The sequence below is a fragment of the Poecilia mexicana genome, unplaced genomic scaffold (assembly GCF_051168715.1).
Source record: "Poecilia mexicana isolate PSO_F unplaced genomic scaffold, ASM5116871v1 scaffold_3, whole genome shotgun sequence".
In the NCBI taxonomy this organism is placed as follows: Eukaryota; Metazoa; Chordata; class Actinopteri; order Cyprinodontiformes; family Poeciliidae; genus Poecilia; species Poecilia mexicana.
The window spans coordinates 8,848,725-8,860,874 of record NW_028263372.1 but is presented as its reverse complement, the minus strand read 5'-3'; the positions used below and the strand labels follow the sequence as shown (position 1 = coordinate 8,860,874).

The following is a 12,150-nucleotide window of genomic DNA, read 5'->3' as shown; positions in this document are numbered from 1 at the left end:
ATCTGTCTCATACTATCAAAGAAGTCCCAAATATGTAAAAAAAAAACAAGATTGTTTCATTTTTTTGCCATAAAACTTGCATGCTGTAGCTCTAATAATCCAGACCTTTCTCCAGAGTTTTTGTATAACATTTAGAGCCATTGCAAGCTAATGTTTACTTTCTGAATTTCCCACAGAGACCAGGACAGACAGGCTCAGCGCTTACTGTTTCATAATGAGGGCTGTTGCCATGGCAAAGGGTCCACTCAGAAAGTTAACACTATAATTAAAAATAGGGAGCAAAATACGGGAAAGTAAATATTGACTCTATTAGGGGGAAAAAGCAGACTAAACATTACTGAATCTACTAACCAATTATATTTTTTAAAAAGACAAACAGATGCACCGATCCAATATTAATACCAGTATCGGCCCCGAAATTGAAAAAGATTCTAGATCTGGTGACAATGTGCCCAACATATAAATGTAGATCTATTCAGGCTTTGTGCTCTTGGTGACACTATTTTTGTTTATTTTTAAAATTCCTAATTACACTTTCTGAACCATTTGAAAGTAGGTTTGTTGTAGTTTATCTTTTACATGTTTTACCAATGTAGTCAACCTATTGTTTCTATCAGTTTCAGTTTCTTTATTATTTATTTTACACTGGCTGTTATAGTCCTAATTGCACTGACTGAAGTTATTTTTATTTGTTTTCAAGCTTCTGAAGTTAATGATGTATTTAAGTGTGCTGTACCGGTGCAGAGTTATCTAATAGATGTTTAATTCAGTACATTTATGTCTGTGTTTGGAAAAAAAAGGAAATATTTTTAGTCAGCACCATTTTTATGTTTCGCATTGATGCCGAACCTCAGATATCGGTATCAGCATCGATGTTAGGAGTGAAAAAAAGTAGATCGGTCCATTCTTAGCTTCTTAAATTAAATACTAAGACATGTATATTTTTTTGCTCTTCTTGCAGCTCTCCTGCCAACCTGATGGAGACCAAATTGGACGCCACGGGTCTATAGCATCTGTGTCCATCTTTATAATGCATGTCTTTTCCTGAAAAATGCACTAAGAGGCTAATAATACTGGATGACACCAGGACAGAGAGGAGCAGAGCAGAACAAGGGCATGTGGGTCGAGCAGGATTTAGTCCTAAGACTCGCACAGTGAGATAAGTCTCCATAGATATGTGTGTGTGTGTGTGTGTGTGTGTGTGCGTGTGTGTGTGTGTGTGTGTGCGTGCGTGCGTGTGTGTGTGTGTGTAGGGGGGTTTAAAGCACTGCATCATGTCTGGCCTCTGAGGACTATCTCTAAGTGTCTGTTACAGGATCTGAGGGTGTGTGCCTTCTTATCATCTCAAATGTCAAAGCGGGCTTTAGTGGATCTCCAAAGGCATCTGGCCGGTTGCCACCAAGAGGCATGAGCTGCACTGTTAAGAATCACAGCTTGTGAGGGTGATGTCTTGTAGCTGTTGGGGCAGCATCAAAGATAAAATAAAGCCCCTCGTTGCCCCCCCACCCCCAGAGCCTTTTTCAGGCAAGGGACTCCTGCCCCGCGGGGCTAAGAATAGGGTACAATGCTTGAGATTTGATCCGACAAATCGCTGGGAGTTAAAAAAAAAGAAGGAAAAAGCAGACTCCCTGATAACGCGTCCTATAGGAAATGTGCGGTCGTTCTGAAGGATTGGACCCGAATAACGGCTGAGCCCCGCGCCGCGCTTTCAGCTTCCACTCTGTCGTAGTTCTTCTCTTTCCGCTGAACTTCTCATTCATCTCCGCAGGCTGACATGACTGAACTGCATACCTTGGACAGAGTCTCTGTTGTTGTTGAAACTTCACTCTGCTGGACGCGAGCCTAGGTCAATTATAGTGACAAAAGCAAACTGTCAGGAAGATGAAGTGACCAGGAAGGGCTCTCGGGCTATTTTACATGGCCAGGAGTCTTCTCTGTTTCGATCTGTGAAGCATTTGACTGGTTTTGCTGTTGGGATCAGTAAGAAAGCAAGCTTTTAAACATTTACAGCGCTGCATTGGGAATAGGACATTGTCACGAAATGGTAACCTTTGGTAAAAAGCGCCACGGTTTCATGGCCTTGTGGTGTGCATGTCTGCACGTTTTACCCTGCAAAGTCCTACCCAGTATTTTTCATCTAGTTTCTAGTGCAAACATTGCAGACAAAACTAACTCACAATTAACTTTTCAGCAAGAAATACGAGATTGTTTTAAGTTAATAATGCCTTAATATCACTGAAAAAACACTAGTTCCACTGGCAGATTATTTCATTCATAACATGGGAAAAATGCCTTGTAATAAATTAAATGATCTGCCAGTGGAACTAGCACTTTTTTATCAATATTAAGGAGTTGTTGAATCAAAGCAAGCTCCTATATCTTGCTGAAAAGTTACTCATGAGTTAGTTTTGTCTTATTTAAAGTGTACTGAAATATTTGCACTAGAAAATAGATTAAAAATATTTGGTAAGAGTTTGTGTTTTTGCTGTGTAACTGTTTCAATTCAAAACAGCAAAGCAACAATTATTCTGCTGTTACAACAACATTTAGAACAATTACAATATTATTAACTAGGAGTGCACCGATTGCAGTTTCCTGGCTGATCACCGATCTTTAAAAAGCCCGACCTGCCAACTCTGAGTAAGGCTGATATCATTTTTTTGTCTGAAAAGGTGCAAAATATAACAAGTTGCTATGTAGGCAGCAGTAGAGGAGCATAAAGAGTAGGAGCTGATATTAGGCTAGATCATTCTGGCCTCTAATAAACAGAAATGTTTTGAAAATCCTACATGACCTATAGCAGGAGAAGTTTAGTCTTTTTTTATCGTCAAACAGTGGGGAAAGAAAGGAAGAAAGAAAAGCAAGGTATGTTTTTATTTTAATGTGTGTAAATATTTTGTTTCAGATGTAAATGTTATAGAAAATATAACTTGCTACTGCTTTAAATAGATTACAGATTTTGTTTTAAACATTTTTGTAGACTTTGACTGTTGTAACATTTAATGACTAAGACTGCATCTCCTTATGGTTAAAGTCAAACGCACGTAATCCTAAATCATGTGAGGTTTACGTATAGAAAACAAAAATCACAAAAAAAAGTCATCCAATCTTTTCTGGTTCTTGAAATCGGGCAGAGGCAGCTGCAGCGAGACAGTTCGGCACGTTAAACTACATCAACAATGATTTGACCAAAAGTGAAGACAAACGGACCCAAAAGCAGAAGTTTTTGTGTGAAAAACTCAATGATTCAACAGCCTGCAGAGACACGTGTGACTGCAGTAACATGTAGTAACATTCAGTTGTTGGTGTTGTGGTGGATAACCTTTGACCTACACTTCTGAACTTATGTTGGATCAGCCTTCATTGAGGTTTGTGGGCAGTTGTTTATGCGCACCCACACACACACGCGCACGCGCACGCACACACACACACACACACACACACGCACACACACACACACGTTTGTGTTGCTATCTTTGTGGGGACTTTCCATTGACTTCCATTCATTTCTACAGCCTAAACCTTACCTTTACCCTTTTCCTAACCCTAACCATCACATACCTAACCCTAACCAAAACTCAATTCATACCTTAGCCCTAAGTCTGACCCCTGACCCAAAAACAGGGTTTCCCCTCGTGGGGACCAGGTTCCGGTCCCCACGAGGAGCAATTGGTCCCCACAACGTAATATATGTCAGGAAAATCATCCCCACAAGGTATTACAAACAAACGCACACACACACACGCGCACACACACACACAAACATGCACACGCACACACACACACACACACACACACACACACACACACACACACACCAGCTTTCTTAAGGCTCCATCACAATGTTTTCCTGTGTATTATTTATTAGAAGCCTGTCCAGAATGCCAGACTGAAAAGGGAGTCGGTTTAATGTAGCACCGCAATAAACAGAGCCAGTCGATTCAACACCGGCGACCGTGGGGACATAGTGCAGTTTTATCCTACGCTGAGTGCTGGAGTGCAGGAGTGCAACAATATAAGACACACTAATTTATAAAAGGTCTAGAGGCTCTTTTGGAGGGATCAGACCAAACAAACAGTGAGAACAGCACTAGTTATTTCTCATTTATCTCACAACAATACAGCACTGTTCACAGCTAGTTGAGCAAAAGAGATGTCACAATTAGGTTGCCGTTTCCAAAAATATAACCCTAAACTGAACAGGCCCTTCTCAGAAAAATTACTAAAGATTAAAAGCTGCTCCGTCACCACAGTTGCCGTTACCAGTGATTTCTAATTGTGATTAAGCCCTAAACAAAGCTATTTTAAAAACACAGAGATAAGATGAGCCGATAGAAAACCACAAACAATGATGAACCATGACAAACAAGTACAAATGTGGGTTTTCTTCCTTTAGGGTTTTTTTTTTTTTGTTGTTAAAAAAAAAAGGTCATTTGCTCAAGTTAATAAATTTTAATTTCTTCAATAGGCTCATCTGAGTATGATGTTAGTCTGTTCTTCAAACAGAGTGGGTTTTGTGATTCTCAATCTATGGTGGTTCTAACTGCAAATAAATTGGCATCATTAGCCAGTTTCAGTCAACAATCTTTTTTCTTAAGGTTTTATCTAGTGGCCTTTGTTTGATAGTTAGTTGACAGGAAAGTGGGTAATGAGAGAAGGGGAGGACATGCGGCAAAGGTCGCCAGGCCGTGAATCGAACCTGTGACGGCCACATCGAGGACTGAGGCCTCCATATGTGGACTTTGGTTGACCCTTGCGCCACCACAGCACACCCCTTCAGTCAGCAATCTTAATTTTGACTGTACTTAATAATTATTTGTGCCTCCTTTGACAGTCTGCCAGCTTGTTTTTGCACCGCCGCATGAAAAAGATGCAAAACGAATGATTTAAAAGTGGTGGCATTGTCTTAAAAACGCTTTCACGGCAGGCTGTGCCCGTCATTCCCATTACCAATCCAAAAGGTACATTAAATGCTCAGTATGGCAAAAAAGTGCCACTGTTTGTGTGTTAAACAGTTACTGGTGACTTCAGCTCCCACACTTGAAGAGAAGATGATGCAATAGTGGCGGCAAAACATTCCTTTGAAGCAGCTGTTTCCAAACACGCTGTCGACATCTACAAGACGTTTTGTTGTCATTTAAATGAAAATGAAATGATCATGTTTGGTCATTTTTATATACATTAAACAATATTTGTACATACGTTTGTTCTGTGTGGAAAAAAAAATTTGGGTGTTTTATTTTCCTGCCTGATCATAATCATTTGATCCAACTGAGCTTCTTGTGGGACCTCTCCGACACGGGACGCCTGCTGTAGCAAGAGGGGCCCGTCCTTTAAATATAGTCAAATTTCATGCTTAAATGTTGCAAATAGACAGACCAATATGTAAACAAGCAGCCTTTCAATTCATCAGGCGCTGCCTTAGCCGGCTCGTCTGTCTGCATGACATTTGTGGAAATAAACAAAATGAGGTGGAGAGAAGGCAAATTCTGCACGGCTAATGGCTGTCGGAGCCTCCCCAGGTGTCCAGTTGTGGTTTCACAGCAAGAGAGTTTACACAGACACTCTTTAGTATCAATATTTGAATTGTGCATATTGATCATCTTTACTGCAACTGGTTTTCATTTAGAAATTGTTCAATCACTCGAAGAGACTTTACGGATTATGTTACTGGCTTTGGACATGAGAGGTTGGGCAAGTAGGGACTTTTTTGAAGCTTGAAGGCTTTTCCACATTGCAGGCTCCCACAAAGTGGAGCCTTAATTGTACATTTTGAGGAAGTAAATGTATCTAATTTCCTCTGAAGGAGTAAAATCACAACTTAGTGCAAGTGTGAGAGTCAGGCTCCAAGAAAGGCAAACACACAGTGGAAGTTTAAATAAACAGAACACGAGTTATGGTGGCCATTCGTTTCTAGCAGCAGAGCCAATGAGTAGAGACTCTGAAACAGGACAAGCATCTCACTGAAACACCTGCGTTTCAGGAAAGGGGGTGTTTGCTGGCGTGTGCTTCGAAAACGGCGAGAACAAACTTTGATGCTGCTGAGATTTTGTCCTAAGTCTACGGTGGCCGACAGGTGCAAATGCGCAGCAAAAGAGAAAACATGCAAACAAAAGAAAAGACACACCCCCGAATCAAATGCAGCAAACAAAAAAGAAAACACCCCCGAATCAAATGCAGCAAACAAAAAAGAAAACACCCCCGAATCAAATGCAGCAAACAAAAAAGAAAACACCCCCGAATTAGAAAACACCCCCGAATTAAATGCAGCAAACAAAAAAGAAAACACCCCCGAATTAGAAAACACCCCCGAATCAAATGCAGCAAACAAAAAAGAAAACACCCCCGAATTAGAAAACACCCCCGAATCAAATGCAGCAAACAAAAAAGAAAACACCCCCGAATTAGAAAACACCCCCGAATCAAATGCAGCAAACAAAAAAGAAAACACCCCCGAATTAGAAAACACCCCCGAATCAAATGCAGCAAACAAAAAAGAAAACACCCCCGAATTAGAAAACACCCCCGAATCAAATGCAGCAAACAAAAAAGAAAACACCCCCGAATTAGAAAACACCCCCGAATTAAATGCAGCAAACAAAAAAGAAGACACCCCCGAATGAAATGCAGCAAACAAAAAAGAAGACACCCCCGAATGAAATGCAGCAAACAAAAAGTGTTGAAAACGGAAGTGCTCCAGACCACTATGGGGAGTCTAACAAAAAATAGCTGTGTCCGAATTCAGGCTCTGCATCCTTTCAAGGGCCCTGAGAAACTGATCCTTCGAAGCATAGACATAATAAAAGAGTACACCCTCCCCCCCACGATTGGCTGCTCCGGCGCAAATACACTTTGCTTTGCTCAACCAAAACAGCAGAAGATGCCTTCAGCACTGCGGAATATTGTTGATCGGATCGACGGACTACTGACGTGAGGGCTCGACAGACTTTTCGCAAGTAAGATGGACATATTACTGTGTATTTTTGTGATTAGAATATTACTATACTGTATTTATGTCCACTGGCGAAATACCAGCTAATGCTAGCTATAGTGCTTGGTGTTCAGCCCCCGCTCTGACAGCTAACCGAGATTCCGTAAATCTTAAAATGTTTCAGTCATTCTCCAACATTTAGATTATCTGATACAAGAGCCTACTATAGAAATGAAACAATATTATAAAAATCATAACATTCACCAGCAAAGTTTACACAGATGACAATGGCTATTATTTAATTATTTAACTCAGTCAACGTAGGATAACTCGAAAATGTCCCGTTTTTGTTTTGAAGGTTTCCTACGACGTGAGGAAGAAGGGAGAGACAGATTCACTGCACAGCACGGATGAATCTCGTATCGGATTTTGTACCCAATCTCAGCTGCTGAATCACTCTTAAACCAGAACTCGTAGGCTGGAAAACATTATATATATATATATATATATATATATATATATATATATATATATATATATATATATATATATATATATATATATATATATATATATATATATATATATATATATATGTGTGTGTGTGTGTGTGTGTGTGTGTGTGCGTGCATAATCATGCATAGCCTAATGTATATTATTCAGTATTAATGATTATTTATTTATGTTTGTATACTTATATAAGTATGTATTGATAAGACGAGAGCGGTCCATTAGGCGTCTGTCCTTTTATTATGTCTATGTGAGAAACGGCCCGATCTACAGAAGACGGGTCCTTCGAAGGCCACGAATATGGACGACCAGAAGAGAGAAGCTGTAGCCTCCGGCTAGCTGCCTAGCCTCCATCTCGGCGTTATGTTGCTTAGCAACAGTGACAACGTGAAGCACAGAGCAGCGAAGGAAAAAAAACGGACTCAGTTGTTTTTTACTCTTTATTTCTGTATTATTCTTCACCTTTTGTAATAAAGGTTGTTCCATAGTAAAAAGAAAATCTGTCTGATTCTAAAATGTTTAATGTATACAAGGGATATTATTCATTTTCAAATACTCTCCAGATCTCAGGTAGTAAGACATTACAGTTAAATAAACTATGTTTGAAGGCTTAACTTTAATCAGTCAAACCCATTTGCTCAGGAATAAATTAAATACTTTATTAATATCTACATGGAGCGCCCGGCCAGCTGACAGCTTGCGAGTGAAGCTGGCTGTTAATGCAGCGGGAGAAGACATCTCCGAAAACGTCGGAGCAATATTGGAAGTAGGTGATTTATTAATGAACCGAGCAGATATTTCAGATCTACACATCTACATTCTCGCCTAAAAACATTGTAAAAAATAATTTTGTGTAATTTTAAGTGTAATACAGCAAAAATTATTTTGTCGCCATTGCTGCTTTTCTGAACACCCGCTTTAAAGGATGCAGAGCCTGAATTCGGACACAGCTATTTTTTGTTAGACTCCCCATAGTGGTCTGGAGCACTTCCGTTTTCAACACTTTTTGTTTGCTGCATTTCATTCGGGGGTGTCTTCTTTTTTGTTTGCTGCATTTCATTCGGGGGTGTTTTCTTTTTTGTTTGCTGCATTTAATTCGGGGGTGTTTTCTAATTCGGGGGTGTTTTCTTTTTTGTTTGCTGCATTTAATTCGGGGGTGTTTTCTAATTCGGGGGTGTTTTCTTTTTTGTTTGCTGCATTTAATTTGGGGGTGTCTTCTTTTTTGTTTGCTGCATTTAATTCGGGGGTGTTTTCTAATTCGGGGGTGTTTTCTTTTTTGTTTGCTGCATTTAATTCGGGGGTGTTTTCTAATTCGGGGGTGTTCTCTTTTTTGTTTGCTGCATTTGATTCGGGGGTGTTTTCTTTTTTGTTTGCTGCATTTGATTCGGGGGTGTGTCTTTTCTTTTGTTTGCATGTTTTCTCTTTTGCTGCGCATTTGCACCTGTCGGCCACCGTATAAGTCGAGTCAGACTGCCGCTCATTTTATGGCAACATCTGTAATTTGAACACGACTTCTAGACGCCATGTAGACCAAGGATGTGCGCTAGTGCAGGAGAATTTGATACCAAATGTTTGCCGAACGTTTGGAGCGGCTCCAACTGATGGCAGCCCCACCTACTTTTTGATTAATTTAGCTGGTGAATATTTGACCACTTTTTGACATATCGAATTTTTTCAAGGCAGTCTGAACAGATCAATTCCAATCTTTTCACTCAAAAAAATATCTTTTGAATATTGCAGCTTCCATATGTTGTTCTAAATCAGATACGTGTCTAATAGTTTTCAATTCGTCTGCAGTTTTTTACGTCGTTGATGTGACGATGCTCGACAATAACTCGCAATGGCACCAGATTTCCTTTTATATTAAAGAGAATTTTACTTGTCCACATACTTTTTTCACTTCTTTAAAAAAACAAACACTTTTTAACAACTAGAAAAACAAATGTTCTCTCCGTTTCTTTTGAGTTTTTAAGTTTTGTTACTTATGGCCAGAATTAGTTTGCATTTATATGTATCTACTTTATGTTTTCGTTGATGCACTAAACATATTCTGTGATTTTGTATCAATACTTATCAATAAATTATTTACTTTTTGTGACTGTTTATAAAGAAAAGCAAAAGACAACAACAACTATGTTTTGATGTTACATATTTGTTTAGCCAAAGAAAAAATAAAATAGAGGAAGCAGAAAATGTGGGATGTCATCTGTGATATTGTGATTGAGGTATTTTAAAAATATATATCGAGATATCATTTTTTGGCAACGTTGCCCATGTGAAAACAAAACTTTTTCTGCAAAAAATAAATTGGAATCGAGCATCAGGAACGAAGTCGTTCACTCAGCAGGCTGCATGATGGACATTTAACTTTCATATGGCAATTCTTAATATATTTTTAAAAATATAAATATAAAACAAGATTGTAATATACCACATGTAGAGCACCTTTCATTCCAGTATACACATAATAAAAAACAGAAGGCAAATAAAAACCATACATACTTTACATCGAGCAGGACTTGAGCTTTCACAGTATTTGTTTATTTTCTCACATTTAGAGCCACATTAAATACTGTATGCTTCTCACAGGATAAATAGTGACGTGTGTACTGTATACACCACAGTGAGAGCATCTCTAAAGGCCTAAAAGTGGACATTACAATATCTGATTAAATAGTTAGAATTTGAGAAATGAAACCGATCTGCCTGTCTGTTATTCATATTTTCGTCTCTGTCACACAAAAGCTTAGGCTCTTTTTTAATTTATGAACATTTCACTTCCTTACATTTTCAAAGAAAAACAGTGAAGTAAGAAGACATCAAGATGAAATTCTGAGCTCTACACTGTAGCACAAAATTCCCCTTTTTAAAATACATCCTTTTTGTCACTTCCTTCCCTTTTCTTGACATGGACGAAGAAAACGTCGGTCAGACAGATTCCTCCTCTCACTAACTGTACATTCACACGCTTCATGGCGGCTGATGCAAAACAAGCCGTGTTGTACATGAGGCGTATTTGCATGTCACGCCTTTTAATCAAAACTAATATCCTCTCTCTAAACAGAACGCACACGGAGTAAATGAGACGAACGGCAGGCAAAGCGAATCCTCTGAAGACGGCGCCGTCGACTCCTTACCTCTAAAATGTCGGTGTTGGTTCTGCTCTCGTGGGGCTCGTTGTACTCGGTGTACTTCAGCAGGACTTTGTCCATGTCTGTGCTGGCATACTGGAACAGCTTGTTGGAGCTGTTGAAGATGATGAGGGCTATTTCACAGTCGCAGAGAACGCTCAGCTCGTAGGCCTTCTTCATCAGGCCGAACTTCCTCTTCATGAAAGTCACCTGGAGGAGCAAAGCAAACCCAAATTAACCAAATGGATTTGTGTCAACTGCTCTGTTGGTGGCCTAATCCATGACTGAATACCACCGGCACCTGTGATGTCCTCTCATATTTGAAACTCACTTTGCAAACTCACTTTTTGCAGCGTTTCATCCTTCCACTGGGTTTGTTGGTGTCTGGAAAGTGAGTTTTTTCAAAAACCTCCCAATTGTTGTTTCACAATCGATACCCATCTCACCCCCCCCAGCCAAGTGCAGATTAGCAAAACTGTGGAGCTCCAGCATGTTTGGTCAGCTGGTTTTGCCACTGTATTTGCTGTACAATGGCTGCTGGAAAAGACTTATTGTTTTTTTGGCTCTGGTGGCCTTTATTTGAAAGTGACAGGAAAGTAGAGTAATGAGAGAGAGAGAAGACAGGGGTCAAAGGCCACCAGGCTGGGAATCAAACCTGCCCACATTTCTCAAGAAGTATTTTTTCTACAGAACTTCCATGAATCATAAGGCCTCTTTTTGTGGGTTGTGCTTAACCCATGCATCACCACAGCAACCTCGAAAAGACTTATTGTTGACTTACTATCCAGAGACCACCTTCTGCATTCTTGTTGGTTGACTGGGAGGCGCCACTTCTGCTTTTCAAAGATGTTTGGTTGTATAATTGTGCATCTGTTTGTAGCCATTTTCACATGTGAGAGTAAGTGTTGAGTTGGAGGGCGTGGCCAGCAGCAGTTTACTTGAATTTAAGGTGACAAGCGGTCCTAAAGCAGGAACTCAAAGTCAGCAGGACAGAGCAGACTGAAATCTCATTTTCTAAGAATGATTTTGTGTAAAAAAATGTAATGAGCATTTTTTTATAGCTCATCGACCTGTCCTAACCTGTTCATTAGGTCACCTTTTGCTAATGTGTTGACTGAATCAATCCCAGCTTTATTGTAACAACTTCTCCCCCACTTCTTCAACTGATAAACTGTACAGAATCATATGGAAAGATGACTCATATTCTCAACGCCTTCATGTATGGAGGGTCTGTTTTACAGCTGACAGTGAGCACCAGGTGACGTTCTTTCTCATCCCTGTCACAGTGAGCAGCTCACTCCCTGCTGTGAATCAGACAGCGGTAAATGTTTCTGTGATCATACCTTCTGGGATCCTGACACCAAAGGTCTGATCATACGTTATATTTAGATTTTTTTTTTCATTCCTCATGTGTGTCTGATGAAATCCCTGATTCTGATGTTTCAGAATGAACATGGTTATGAACTTTATAAACACAGCCTTTCTATTTGTGAGTTTCTGGTCGTGGTGCACCGATAAATCTGACTCACAAACGACATCGACAAACAACAACAACGGATGACAAAGTCGCTTCTCCTG

At 39.7% G+C, this 12,150-nt stretch overlaps 1 protein-coding gene across 3 annotated transcripts in view; it reads right to left on the bottom strand.

Moving 5' to 3' along the window:
• LOC106931207 (myocyte-specific enhancer factor 2A-like) overlaps positions 1-12,150 on the bottom strand; it is a 56,165-nt gene that overhangs the window by 16,551 nt on the left and 27,464 nt on the right. For all 3 annotated transcript variants that reach the window (XM_015009193.2, XM_088004124.1, XM_015009195.2), the window contains one exon: positions 10,579-10,782. In XM_015009193.2, the coding sequence (XP_014864679.2) occupies positions 10,579-10,782 (204 nt within the window). The remainder of the gene's footprint in view (positions 1-10,578; positions 10,783-12,150) is intronic.